This window comes from Lonchura striata, chromosome 10 (assembly GCF_046129695.1).
Source record: "Lonchura striata isolate bLonStr1 chromosome 10, bLonStr1.mat, whole genome shotgun sequence".
In the NCBI taxonomy this organism is placed as follows: Eukaryota; Metazoa; Chordata; class Aves; order Passeriformes; family Estrildidae; genus Lonchura; species Lonchura striata.
The window spans coordinates 26835144-26849225 of record NC_134612.1 but is presented as its reverse complement, the minus strand read 5'-3'; the positions used below and the strand labels follow the sequence as shown (position 1 = coordinate 26849225).

Below are 14082 nucleotides of genomic sequence, written 5' to 3'. Positions count from 1 at the left end.
CCGGCCGCTCCCGCCGGTACCCGGTACCGGCCCCGGCCCGGCCCGGCCCGGCCGCTCCCGCCGGTACCCGGCCCCGGCCCAGCCCGGCCGCTCCCGCCGGTACCGGCCCCGGCCCGGCCCGGCCCGGCCTCTCCCGCCGGTACCCGGTACCGGCCCCGGCCCGGCCGCTCCCGCCGGTACCGGCCTCGGCCCGGCCGCTCCCGCCGGTACCCGGTACCGGCCCCGGCCCGGCCCGGCCCGGCCGCTCCCGCCGGTACCGGCCCCGGCCCGGCCGCTCCCGCCGGTACCCGGTACCGGCCCCGGCCCGGGCCGCGGCTGCCCCCAGCGCTGCTCTTCCAGGCGGCAGCTGCGGCTGCTCCGTTGCCCGTGCCCGCCTCGGCGGGGCTGCGGGCGCGGTGCCGCCCGCACCGCCCGGGACCCGCGGCCGGGCGCGGAGCCAGGGCGGCTCTGACCCGGGGGCCCGCGCTCGGTCCTGGTCCCGCCGAGTCCCGGAGCTGCTGCTTCTGCCAGCAGCGCGGAGCTGGACTGGGGGTGACACGCGTTCCCAAAGGCGGCGGGACTGCGTGTTCGGACACCCCGTCTGCACCGGAACACCTGCCCGAGTGGATTCCTTACGCCTGTGTCACACGCTTGTCACACATCTTCCTGATCTCTCCCATAGGAGTTGGCTCTGCCGAACCTCTCCGAGGAATCTGCACATTCAGCTCGGAGAATAAAAGAGAGAAAACGGTCTTGCGCAAAAGCAGGCAGGTTTGGATTCCCGTCGGGAGAGCAGGTGTGTGCCACTTTACCTGTGCTGTCGGTAGGATTCGCAGTGTCTTACTAGCACGTGAGTTCCACAACGGAGAAGTCAGTTTGACTTATTCCTCAGAGGGAAAGAGCATGCTGAGGTGCAGGCTGTGCTATCGGTGGCGCACCTGGTGCTCTCCATAGCACTGCGAGATCACTTCCACGTCTCTCTGGGATGGCCACGGCCCTCGGGTCTGGCGGCACCGAGTGCCTGTCCCGACAGCACGGCCGGGGGCGGGCCATTCGAAGTGAGCTGTGTTCGCTCTAAACTCATCAGTCCCTGGACAGGTGCATTTTAATTTGTGTTTGACGTGGAAATAGTTTTTAGAGGGAGCTCTAGAACCACTGCAGATGCTCCTGGTGGGCTGGAGAGCAGCCAAGGGGCTGCAGGGTACCTGCCCGGTGCTGTAGCCTGGCTGGGGGTCTGCAGGCAGAGTCAGGTGTGGTGACAGCACGGTGACAGGGGCAAGGACCCCTCCAGGGAGAGCCAGCCCATGCCAGGGGATCCCAGCTGATCCAGCACGGCCGAGCACACAGTGTAACCGTGGAGCAGCTGCCATGCATTTGTGTGTTAGCACAGCTCCTCAGTGTAGGTTTTGCAAAATATTTATTGCAAAATAAAAGAAATATGGCAACAAAACTTAAATACCAAATGACAAGACACTGGCCATAAAGCTCTTGCTATGTTATGAATCTTTTACAATGATCAATAGTAGAGTGTGTCCCAGGGCAGCTGCACGTGGACAACCTTGTGTCACTGGCTCCAGCCATCTGCAGTCTGTGAGACTTGTGCCTCCTGCCTGCACCTGTACCTGGCCTGATCCCCCTGAAGCAGACAGAAGCCAGCAATTCTATGCATTTCACATGGTGTAATGTACCATGCCATACCCCAGCCCTTTCTCTCCTTTTTCATATTGAAGCCACCACCATAGCTGACCCAGTGCCCTTCCCTTCCATAAGGTAGCAGGGAATGGAGGAACATTGCTGAAGTACCTACTGTTCCCCTCACAGCTCCAGTGAAAGGTTACTTGGATTTTCTTCCTTTTTCACCTACTAGGACAGGACAGGCAGCCAGGGAAGATTGTGAGCAGCCAGGGGTCAGGTTAGGATTGCTAGAGCCTGAAAGACTTAAATCTGGCCAGGGGCATCAAGGGCAACAAGCAAAGCAACCTCTATAGGTACACTGGTGATAAAAGGAAGACCTGGGACAATGTGGACCCTCTATGGAAGGAAACGGGAACACCAGTTCCCTGGGACTTGGAGAGGGCTGAGGTACTCAGCCACGTTTCTGACTCAGCCTTCGTGGCAAACTGCTCCAGCCACTCTGCCCAAATTGCAGGAGGCAGAGGCAGAGAGTGGGGGAGCAAAGAACTGCCTGCAGCAGGAGAGGACTGGGGTCGAGGAGGTCGAAGGGACCTGAAGGTGCACAAGTCCATGGGACCTGACAAAATGCACCCGTGGGTTCAGAGGGACTGGTGGAGGAAGCGGCTTGGCCACTATCATCCATCACATTTGAGAAGTTCTGGAATCCAGAGGAGTTCCCACTGACTCCGAAAGGGGAAACATAACCGTCTTTTTTTAGAAAGAGGAAAAAGGAAGATCCAGAGAACTACAGGTTGTCAGGTCTCACATCAGTGCCTGGAAAGAGTTTGGAGCAGATCCTCCTGGAAACTATGCTAAGGCACATGGAAAATAAGGAGGTGATTGGTGATAGTCAACATGGCTTCACTAAGGGCAAATCATGAGAACTTAGAGTCCCTTCCAGGGCCTAATGGTGCTACAAGAGAGCTGGAGAGGGACTTTGGACAGGGGCCTGGAGTGACAGGACAAGGGGGGCTGGCTTCCCACTGCCAGTGGATAGGGTGAGATGGAATATTGGGCAGGAATTGTTCCCTGGGAAGGTGGGCAGGCCCTGGTGTAAGTGCCCAGAGCAGCTGTGGCTGCCCCTGGATCCCTGGCACTGCCCAAGGCCAGGCTGGACACTGGGGCTGGAGCAGCCTGGGATAGTGGAAGGTCTCCCTGCCATGGCAGGAGGATTGGAACAGATGATAGTCTCTTCTAAACCAAACCCTCTTGTGATACTAAAGCCTTTTATTAAAGCTCACCAGCATCAGACAGAATCTGTACTGCTGATGAAAGGGCTTTTTAGGTGTGCTCCAAACAGGAGCCTCTTAAGCCATATATCCAATGGAAGCACTCTTTACATAAAATATAATTAAATTACAAAAGGTGTGTAATCTTGTGTGTAGTCTTCCTAAGGCACCCAAGAATTTTAAAAGACCTTGTCCTGCTCACATTACTTACAGCATACTGTTGTTCCTCTTCTGCCCAGAATTACAGTTGTTGGCTAGTCAGAAACCTTAGCATACAAGATGACATAGTTGAATAGCATAAAAAATGGGAACCAAAACCAAAACCCAGTGAAGCACTACATCCAGACAGCTCGAGTCTCGCTAGCAATGCATCACGGGCAACACATGGAAATTGTCACGTTGATGCCGAGGTTTCCGTTGTCAGCAAAAAGGTGTGCAGTAGCTGTATCAAAAATGAGGCAGTTGCTGTTGCGGATGGCCATGGACACGCCGTCGTGGATGGAGCAGGGAGATGCCTCCCAGGTCAGTCGGTGGCAGCTGCTGTGCAGCTCCAGTCTGTACTGAAAGTTCTCTGCCTGCTTACGGGTGCCAATGAGCAGCACGGTGGCAAAAAACTGCTGGTGACCTTCACACTTCTCCTGTTTCTTCAGCACCAGCATGAAGTGGTGACCAAAGCACGACTGCATCATCACCCAGTCCACTGCCCCTGGCAGGTTAATGTCTGTGGCAAGGAAAATGATGTCTTCTCCCTGAAGGGTGGTAATGCTTTTGTGGGCATGCATGAGGTGGGACATCACGGCTTCCAAGGACCCCTCCCAGTCACAGGAGGTACCAGGGCACGGGCAGGAGTAGGGACGGTACTCACAGATGGCTTCATGTTTTGGCTTTTCTGTGTGGTGGAGGGTCAGGGAGCAGCCTGTTGTGGCATACTGGAAAGAGACCAAACACAAGCTGTCAGGAAAGGCATCAGCCCTAGTATGTGCTGCTCCCACCCGTCAACTGGAAACACAGGTGATCAACCAGAGCTCTCATTCTCATTGCAAACTTTACATTGTATGGAGCCCTGGCTTCAAGCTGAGCTTTACTTAGTTTTTGTTTCCACTTAAAATGGATTCTTCTCATCTTTTGAGGTTGTTTTTTCCTAATGCAAGCACTTAGATAAAATGGGTTGTATGGCTGCGTTGCTGTTAGATCTGCTGTAGTAGTTAGATCTGATCCGTCCAGATCAGCTGGAGAGGTCCTGGCTTGGATATTCCTTTTCTTTAAAAAGAACAGAGGATTCTAGTTTCAACAACTGGGATGGTGGGTGGGTGTCCTCTGTAGGAGGATATAGGGGGGTGGTCTGGGGATATGGATGTGGGGGTGATGGCTGGGGGTTTTCTGCAGAGGTACAGGGATGGGTTTTTTTTTGCAGGAGTACAGGGATGGGGATGATGGCTGGGGGTTTTCCGCAGGGGCACAGGGATCGGGGCTGGTCTGGGTGGCCCTCCCGTCCCCCTGCCCAGCCGCTCATCCTTACCTTGCACGGGAAGAGGACGGCCGAGGCCACCTTCTCCATGGCCAGGTTCCTGATGTTGGGGGTGAGGGAGCCACGGCAGGTGGGACAGAGGCTCAGCTGCTGCCGGCATTGCTTGCACACCAGGTGCCCGGCCTGGCACTGCAGGATGGGCGGCAGGATATAGTCGAAGCAGATGGGGCACTCGAAGAGCGAGGTCAGCTCCTGCTGCTGCTGCTGCTGCTGCTGGGGGGGAGGAAGAGGAGGAGGAGGGGGAGGCGGCGGAGAAGCGCCGCCGGTCCCCGGCAGGACGGCGGCGGGGGACGGGGCGTGCTGCTGCTGCTTCCCGCAAGGCTTGCTAGGGCCGGGGCCGGCGGAGGACGGGCGGCTCATCGCGCCTCGCCGCCACCGCCACCATCGGGCCGCGCTGGGAGGCGGGCGGAGGCGGAGGATGAGGAGGAGGAGGAGGAGGAGGAGGATGAGGATGGACGGGGCGGTGCGGGGCGAGCGGCGGCTGCGCGCGGCACCCGCCCCGCTCCCGGCGTGCCCCGCGCGGGCCCGCCCGCGCTGCGCGGGAGTGTGTCCCCTCAGCGGGACCGTGTCCCTTCCTTCACCGGGACCGTGTCCCCTCAGCGGGACCGTGTCCCTTCCTTCACCGGGACCGTGTCCCTTCACCGGGACCGTGTCCCTTCCTTCACCGGGACCGTGTCCCCTCAGCGGGACCGTGTCCCTTCCTTCACCGGGACCGTGTCCCTTCACCGGGACCGTGTCCCCTCAGCGGGACCGTGTCCCTTCCTTCACCGGGACCGTGTCCCTTCACCGGGACCGTGTCCCTTCCTTCACCGGGACCGTGTCCCTTCCTTCACCGGGACCGTGTCCCCTCAGCGGGACCGTGTCCCTTCACCGGGACCGTGTCCCTTCCTTCACCGGGACCGTGTCCCTTCACCGGGACCGTGTCCCTTCCTTCACCGGGACAGTGCCGCTCCACCGGGACCGTGTCCCCTCAGCGGGACCGTGTCCCTTCCTTCACCGGGACCGTGTCCCTTCACCGGGACCGTGTCCCCTCACCGGGACCGTGTCCCTTCCTTCACCGGGACAGTGCCGCTCCACCGGGACCGTGTCCCCTCAGCGGGACCGTGTCCCCTCACAGGGACCGTGTCCCCTCAGCGGGACCGTGTCCTGCCAGCCCCTCACCAGGACCATGCCCCCTCACCGGGAGTGTATCCCTTTACCAGGACCATGCCCCTCGGCGGGACCGTGCATCCCCCGCAGCCCTGGGCCCCTCTCCCGGTGCCGCGGGAGCTGTGGGTGCCCGGGCACTGCAGCGCTGGGGCTGAGCTGCGGTTCCACAGTGGGGTCGCAGACCTCACACCAGCTGTAACCAGCATCTCCTCATCCCAGCCCAGCATAATCTCTGGCTGGGTGTCGTGGCTTCTTTTTATTTTTTATAAAATTCAATAAACCTGAACCAAGTTTCTGGATCGCTTGCGGAAGGTTTACTGTTCTCATTTGACTTTAGCAATACATTAAGGGTGTGACTTACAGGTGGTTTTGGAGTAATGACAATGAAAAAGGAAGTGGACAGTGGTTTCTGTGAGCTAGAAGCAATGTGCCATACCCATGCTTGTCAGGCAAATGCAGGGTGCCAGGATTTGGCAAAGGCAGTAAAATCACTGAATTACAGAGCCCCAGAGCAGCTGGAGTTGGAAAAGCCCTCTAAGACCCAACTAGTCCAACCATTACCCCAGCACTGCCAAGGCCACCACTAAACCATGTTCCCAAATCCCACATCTGCACAGCTTTTGAGCTCCTCCAGGGATGGAGATTCCACCACTGCCATGGGCGGCTGTGCCAGGGCTTGACTCTTTCCTTTCCCTGCCAGCTGTTGTTGGGAGCAGGAGAACCTGCATCCTACCACCTGGAAAAGGCGTGCAGTGGGACAGGGTTGCAAGTCACTGTTCCTGCAATGCACACTTTTGCAGTGGGTGTGATGCCTTATAGTCAGGTGTCCCTTCAATGCACCAAAGGGTTTTTGACCTGGGAGAGAGCTTTTTGTCCTCCAGACTGCAGTGACCAGTGCAGTTGGTAGTGTGGGAGATGCTAGTACCCTTCAGGAGCAGGGGTCCATCCTGCTCACTCCTCAGAAGAAGGGATCTGTCCCGTTCCAGCTGACGGTCGCACCTGCCCACTTGGTCCTGATTGCCATCTCCAGGGCTGGGCGCCTCTTCCCTGGGCTGCACGGGCCTTCTCTTTGAGCCTCTTCCCAGTGATGTGAATGAGTGTCTGAAGAGGAAATGAAAAATAAATGTCTAAAAAAAAAAATCTTTAAACCCAACCCCACTCAAAAAGTGACGGCTAAAAGCAGAAGCTTCTGCAGCTGTATTGGTGTAGATGTGCTGCCGTTCTGCCCCAGGGAGCGGGGGGAGGGTAAGCAGGGCCTCCGGGGCTGGGGACTGCCCGTGCACCGTGCACCGTGGGCTTCCCCGGGAAATTCCGGTGCTCTAAGTGCAGCTCTGGGCTGCTTGCACGGTGTGTTTGCATACTGCTTTTCTGAGCAGATGCTCAGATAGTGTCTGTGGCTGCTGCACCAGGTATCATGAGGGTTGATCTCAAATCACTCTGCTTCCCCGCAGATTTACCCTTTAGTTTCAAGGTTCTGACTTTGCTTTGAATGCTGCAGTGAAAGGAGAGTAAGGAAGGAGGCACCCAGTGAGGAAGGTGTTGCACAGCAGCAGAGAAACAAGAATCTTGCACCCCAAGCACAAAACCTTGTTCACAACCAAAGCATTGCTGCAGGAGCAGTTTGTCCCTCCTGGGAGGATATGAAACTTGGTGAGGAGCACAAGGGCCATGGTGGCAGCTGGTGCTGAGCAGGAAGACACGCTTCAGCCTCAGTCAGACAGGCAGGTGGCCCTGCTGCGTGCCAGCCTCATGTGTTGGTGTGCAGGCTTTGTCTGGGATAGAATTCATTGCCTTCTCAGCGTCTGGTATGGAGCTGTGTTTTGGATTTGTGCTGAACACAGGGTTGATTATACAGAGGTGATTTTGTTATGGCTGGGCATAGCCAAGGCCTTTTTGCTTCCTCCTACTGCTGCGCTGGTGAGGAAGTTGGGGGTGCATGGCAGGCTGGGAGAAGACACAGCCAGGACAGAGGAGCCAAAATGATCAAAGGGGTATTCCAGACCGTATGACCTCGTGCTCAGTATGTGAAATGGGGAGAAGGAAGAGAAAGGACTATTGAGTGTGGTGTTTGTCTTCCCAAGCCACTGTTGTATGTGATGGGGCCCTGCAACACCTGTCTGCCTGTGGAGGAAGTGAATTCATTCTTATTTTCCTTGGCTTGTGTGTGGCTTTTGCTTTTCTTATTACCCTGTCTCTATCTCAGCCAAGTTCTTTAACTTCTACCCTTCCAACTCCCTCCCTGATCCTGCGGGTGGGGAGTGAGTGAGCAGCTGCACAGGGCTTGAGGGCTGGGTGGGGTAACACCCCAGCAGCTGGAGAGAATATTATTATAAATTTTGAATTAATCATGAAACAGTCCAGCTTCCTGGTGTGTTTAAACTTTGTATTGAGTATTTAGCGCAGGAACGGGTTGTCTGTGATAGTCTGAGATGCCCATACCTCAGTCCCTGGTAAGTCTGGGTCGTACCTATCGTCAGGTGGGCAGTTTGGGTCTGCTCCTGCTGCCCAGTGTAGAAGTACAGGTGGAAAATTCTCTCGGATTTCCAGTCGGAGATCAGCCGGCGGTCGGTGCCGAAGAGCACGCTGTGCCTGCCCGAGACGCTGCACAGCCACACGGGCAGCCGGGGCGTCCGCAGCCCGGGGCTCACCTGGCCAGGGGGACGCTTGCCAGGAGCCCGGGCTGTGCCGAGGGTCCCGCTGGCCGTGGGGCTGCCCCTGCGCTCACCTGCCGCTCCACCGGCGCCCGCTCCCAGCGCAGGAAGCCCACCGGGCCCCGCTGCCACGGGGCCGCGCCGCCCCCGTCCGCGGCGCCGGGCTGCGGCTGCCGGCTGCCGCCGAGCTCCGGGCTCGCCCGTCCCGTCAGGAGCAGGCTGAGCACGGCCTGCGGGGACACAGCCCGGGCACAGCCCGGGGACACGGAGTAACGGCCCTGGCGCGTGGTGCCCTGCTCCCAGCTCTGCCACGTCTGGCACAACTTTTGGGGAATGCCAGGCTGCCAGTGGCATTTTAAAAATTATTGCTACTATCATCATCATCAGTTTTTCAAGTGCACAGCCATGATTAAAATTGCAAAATATTTTTTTTTATGAACTTAGGCTTCTTTTTGCTTGGATTAATTAACAAGTAATTTTTTTTCCTAAATCAGATATGGGACTAGTAAAACTGGAAAAAATGCTTAAGACATGTGGCTGATCCTACCTCTGTACAGGAGACATTTCCAGAACTGATGTTCAGCAGAGGAGCTGTGTCACCCAAATCCTCTTGGACCCTGTGTGACCAAGCACAGATCATCAGGGCAGCAGTGGGCTTGTGGCAGAGGCAGCACTGCACCTCCCTTCCTGACCAAGAGAGATGGGAGGAAAGGAAAAGGCTTTTCAGGAGATGCAATCAAACTACAGGAAAATGTTTAAAAAGCAAAATATACCTTTCAAGTGTCCTAGAGAAAAGTAAACTGTATAAAAATAGGATCACTCCATGGCTTCCTTCACCTTTGAACTGAAAAAAGAAATAAGGCATCACAGGGAAGGAATTATGGCTAGTAAATCATATTGAATTAAAACAATTCTTCTGCTTAAATACAGCCCTAGGTGTGCGTGTTGAGTTAGATGAGTAAGGTGCTATTCCAGGAGGATTTGTAACTAATTTTGTAGAATAGGATCAGGTGAAAAAAGAAAGAAACTTCCAGTTACTAGCTAAATGGGTTTTGTACAATTTTTCCCATATTTTTGCTGAGGCTGCAAGGAATCACATCCTTGAATGATGTACAAAATGCTGTCCTGTTTACCCAGTGTTTATGGGCTGAGAGAGCTGGAATAATGGCTTAAGTCACAGGGGTTTATATGGGAGCAGAATCCCTTCCCATAGGAAAGGCTGGAAATTATCCATGCACTAACTGTACATTAACTGTGTGAATGTCCTGATGATGTTAACACTCCTGTGCCCAAAATGCCCAATTGGAATGGGAAATAAGATGTAATTTAGCAAGAAAATAACCTGGATAAAGCAGTTATCCCCACTTACACTGTTTATGTGATCAGAGATGAACCCCTGAGCAGCAGCTTTCTCCGAGAACTTGAACAGCCGGATCTGTTGGGCATGGGCACCGTGAGGGTGGTGTAAAGGAGACATGAATTATACCAAAAAGCTGAGATTTTGAATCCTATGGTTCCATTAGTCAAGTGAAAGAACAATGCAAAGGTTTGCTCTGTCCCTTCCCCAGCTGTGGGCTCTGGCTCTGTGCAGGGATTCAGGGCAGCAGCTTTGTGTTGACAGGACTCTCCTCTTTGCAGGAGAAGGAAGATGGGCTTTGGTGAGGGGAGGTGGATGTATCACAGGCTGCAGCAAGACCTGGGTCTGGGGTGATCCCTGTATGTAGTGCAACATAAGTGGGGGAGCAGGTGTAGGAGATTCTATGTTTCAGGCCAAAAGTATCTGTAAGGAAAATCCCATTGGCAGAAGACAGTTCATTACTCACTCTCTCTGTGAAGCTGTTGGCTCTGTAGCTTTCACGTGGCATCGTGGTGATAGGGGCAGTGACGAGGCACACAACAGCTCTGCCACCTCCTCCTGCTGCCCACAGGGTCTCTGCCAGGGCTGTGGCCAGTGCCTGCCCCTGCTCCCACCGCCCGACCCGGCACAGCCTGTGCCAGGGGGAAACCAGGGACTGTGACCATGACACCACAGAGGTGGGGGGCACATGCCACTGTCCCAAAATCAGAGGATTTAGTGGGAAGAAGCCTTGCCAGGGGGTCAGCCAAGGCTTCTCTCTCAGTGCATATCCTCACCTGTATCTGTACAGCTGAACCTGGATCTGGTTTGCCTGAACCCAGAGGCTGTCACTGACCAAACAATGCATGGAAATAATTTTCATGTGTCCCATGAGACCTAGCAACTTACCTTTCCAGGTGAGTACATTCTGTCTCTCTTGTGAAGAGCAGGTATGTGATGATGTGTGCTTGTACAGCTGCCAGAATGGGTCTTGTTCCTCCCTAGGAACAGGAAAACAGCTCCAGCCGTCTGAGGAGCCTGAACAAGCACTTGTCACTCCCAGCAGTCCCTGGCCAGGGGGACCACAAGAAACCCCTACAGAGAAGAGCAGCAGAGTAGCCCTGGCCATGTGCTGGGGGCAGTAGGGACCCTGTGGGTGGGTGCCCGTCCTTCCTCTGTCCCAAGGAATAGCACCCAGCTCCAGGCACCCTCTGTGCAGGGAAGCTCCATGGCTTGTTTTTTGTCCCCTCCAGCCTCGCAGCAAAGGTGCTGAGGCAGCCCAGAGCTCATGTGAGGCTGAGCACAGGAGTGCCAGTGCCCGCTCCCCACCGTGCTGACACCCACCAGGGCAGTGCTCCCTCTGTGAGCACGGAGCTTGGAATGCGGGAGTGGCTGTACCCAGCGTTTCAGCCTCCGGACAAGGCGGGGGGATTGATAATTCGAGTGTGTATCTTGGCCTTCTGCTTTCTTGGGTGCAATGTTGTGATGGCAAATAAGGAAGAAGAAAACCTCCAGCTCAGAAAATTATAGCCTAGGTGACTTCACTTGTTGGATGTCTAGGTGGAGCAGGAATAATTAGGTAAGTCTAATTCTCAGAAAAGATACAGGCTTTTTGCAACCTGCTGTGTCTCTCCTGAGCAGGTGTGTGCGGTACAGGTGTGCAGGGTACAGATGTGCGGGGTACAGGTGTGCAGGGTACAGGTGTATAGGGTACAGGTGTGCAGGGTACAGGTGTGTGCGCTGCCAAGGCCCCTGCCCCGGCTGCCAGCTCCCACAGGTGTCTGTGGCAGCAGGCAGCAGGTGCCAGGCGCTGTGGGACACTCTTACCTTTCCTGCCTGCAGTGCGTAGGCCAGGTCGGAGTGCGGCGGGTGGAACCTGAAGTGTGCTGCTGCCCACTCGCTGCTGAAGAGGGGGGCCGTGCTCCTGAAGAGCAGCTTCTGCAGCTTCTGTGGAGCAGGAGGCAGAGGGGCCAGGGTCAGAGCCGTGTCCCAGTACGAGGGCTGTCACATCAGGGCTCTCGGGGCACAGGTGCTGCGCGCCCTCAGCCGGAGCACACCGTCTGCCCAGAGCCAGGCCTCAGAGCTTCAGAGCAAAGGTGATGTTTGAGCTCTGCAGGGACTTCACACAGCACTCAGCCACTCTGGTGAAGCTTGGTTCTAGGTGTGTAATAACTTACATCTGGGTACGATGCACATTTTGGGGAACATTGCACCGGGGCCCATCCTGCCATTGCCCACAGATCTGCCAAGCTGCTGGACAACAGCACCTGGCAGCAGTGCTTTTGGGGCCAGGCACTCAGTAGGAGCTGAAATCCCTCACTGATGATGTTAAAGGCCCTTTCCAAGCCAAACAATTTTCCTGAGGCTGTTTGTCAGGGAAGCCCCCAAGTGCAGGGAAACATTGCCTGTTGTCATTTGACTGGTTCTCTCCTGAGAATTATTGTGTATCAGCTTTAAGGTTGCATTCCAGCCATGTTTGTTAAATAATCCTAAATAATCCATCCCCGTTCCACACCCCGTTCAGCGGACAGCAGGCTGAAGCCTGCAGTCAGAGCAGCAGGAAAGGCTCCCCAGTCTCTTTCCGTTCAGGAGATTCCATTACAGCTCATACTTAATTCAGCAGGCAGCTCACCATTGCCGTGTCCGGGGGGATGGGGCGGCCGCCCACGCCCTGAGGGAGCAGGAGGGGCTGGGGGACGGAGGAGGGGGGCTGTGACCCCGGGGGCTCCCTGGCTTCGGGTGATCCATGGGCAGCACTGCTCCGTCCTTGCTGCAGGGAGAGGAGCAGACAGTGCATCATCACCCGGGGCTGCTGCTCCACCACCGAACGTGCCCCAGGGCTCCCAGGGTGGGCACAGCGCCTGGGCTGGCAGGGCGCTGGGGGACACTACCCTGCTGCCCTGGAACGTGGGTGCTCTTGACTTCCAGCTGTTTTCAGACATTCCCAACACACCCCTACGAGCTGATGACTGGAGCAGGTGGTCGTGCTGTGTTTGTCTGAATTACAGGGAATACCCTTCAGCGTCTCCTGACCTAAGGGCACAGCAGGCTTTCCAAACACATTTTAGAGATCTTAGTTTGTTTTCTAAAACTCATCATGAAAACCATTCGTTTTTGATGGAAAGGTTAATCAAGTGTAGGACTGCTCTGCCCTTTTGACTTCAAAATACCTGAAGTCTGTTTCTCAAAGAAGCAGCATGAGAAATGAGTCTCCATAGATACCTGGCCTGCAGGTATGGATGTGTGAGCCTCTCAGTGTGCCAACTAAGGACAGCCCAAAACTCACCAGACAAACAGAAAATATTACCTTTGGAAAAGGAGTTACCTGATGAGTTGTGCTGCTGATTTCCAAGCTGAAAACATAAAATAAAGTACAAATGAAAAAACCCAACAGAGCTATTACTGGCATGTGGAGAAACTGGAGCCCAGCCAGAAGGGATGCCCAGAACAAAGGAAGAGTAAGACCTGTAGCATTTATATTACTGAGTACGAGGACCTTTTATCATTTTCACGTAAGTTTTGTAATAAAACATAACTTGAAAAATTACATTAAATAACCACCTGGAATTAAAACTGTGTTAAAGAAGCAGAATAAAAATCTTACCCACGGAAGCTAAAGATTTCTCTCCATTTGCTGAGGTCAGAGATTCTGCTGGCGATTTCCTCCAGCGCAGTGTGCCCAGCCCCCCGGTCACCCATGGCGATCACCCGCGGGCCGGGGGCTGCTCCGACCCTCGCTGCTCCGAACCTCGCTGCTCCGACCCTCGCTGCTCCGACCCTCGCTGCTCCGAGCCTCGCTGCTCCGAGCCTGGCTGCTCCGAGCCTGGCTGCTCCGAGCCTCGCTGCTCCGAACCTCGCTGCTCCGAGCCTGGCTGCTCCGACCCTCGCTGCTCCGAGCCTCGCTGCTCCGAACCTCGCTGCTCCGACCCTCGCTGCTCCGAGCCTCGCTGCTCGGAGGCCCCGGGGCTTGCGGGCAGCCCCCGTCGCACCGCGGTGGAGCTGCCGGGAGAGCCGGGATCAGCTGCTCCGCTCGCCGGGCCGGCAGCATCAATGTTTAATGCCGCAGGAGCGGGGGCACGGCGGCAGCGGTGGCTGCTCGGGGGGCACTGCGGGTGGTGGGGCGTGGGGCAGGAGCAGGGGCATTTTCCAGCGTGGAGCAGGAACGAGGGTGTTTGCCAAAGCGGGGCGGGAGCGGGGGCATTTTCCAGTACGGGGCATTTTAATGAATGCAAGGGGGTCCAGGGTCCATGCTGGGGCTCCCCAGGGGTCCCTCCTGCCGTTCCCTCAGTGTCCATGCTAGGGTTTCCTCACAATTTGCACTGGGCAGACCACACCTGCTCTTCCAGCCCATCAAACCCACAAACACTGTCTTAATTTTATTTTGCTGGTAAGAAGTTATTGTTTGCCTTAGGAATAGCTGGGCTGCAGGGTGGGATGTGGGGGTGGTCAGGCCAGGATTTGGGCAGAGTGACCTCTGTGAGGATTCCCAGACCCCAGACTGGGGCTGCTCTTTTCTGCACAGTAAAGGAATGTGTT

The 14082-nt window shown here is 55.9% G+C and overlaps 2 protein-coding genes across 2 annotated transcripts; both read right to left on the bottom strand.

Moving 5' to 3' along the window:
- Positions 1-1379: 1379 nt before the first annotated feature.
- On the bottom strand, positions 1380-4801 carry SIAH2 (siah E3 ubiquitin protein ligase 2). The gene is made up of 2 exons (XM_021544908.3): positions 4402-4801; positions 1380-3811 (listed from the first exon to the last, which is right to left on the bottom strand). The coding sequence occupies exons 1-2, from the start codon at positions 4768-4770 to the stop codon at positions 3254-3256; spliced, it is 927 nt and encodes a 308-aa protein (XP_021400583.1). The 5' UTR covers positions 4771-4801; the 3' UTR covers positions 1380-3253.
- A 1362-nt stretch (positions 4802-6163) lies between these two features.
- MINDY4B (MINDY family member 4B) lies at positions 6164-13245 on the bottom strand. The gene is made up of 12 exons (XM_077785546.1): positions 13151-13245; positions 12438-12543; positions 12179-12316; positions 11374-11493; positions 10456-10547; positions 10034-10199; positions 9580-9645; positions 8984-9054; positions 8758-8827; positions 8285-8440; positions 8027-8207; positions 6164-6660 (listed from the first exon to the last, which is right to left on the bottom strand). Exons 1-12 carry the CDS (start codon positions 13243-13245, stop codon positions 6518-6520), a joined length of 1404 nt encoding a protein of 467 aa, XP_077641672.1. The 3' UTR covers positions 6164-6517.
- Positions 13246-14082: the final 837 nt, after the last annotated feature.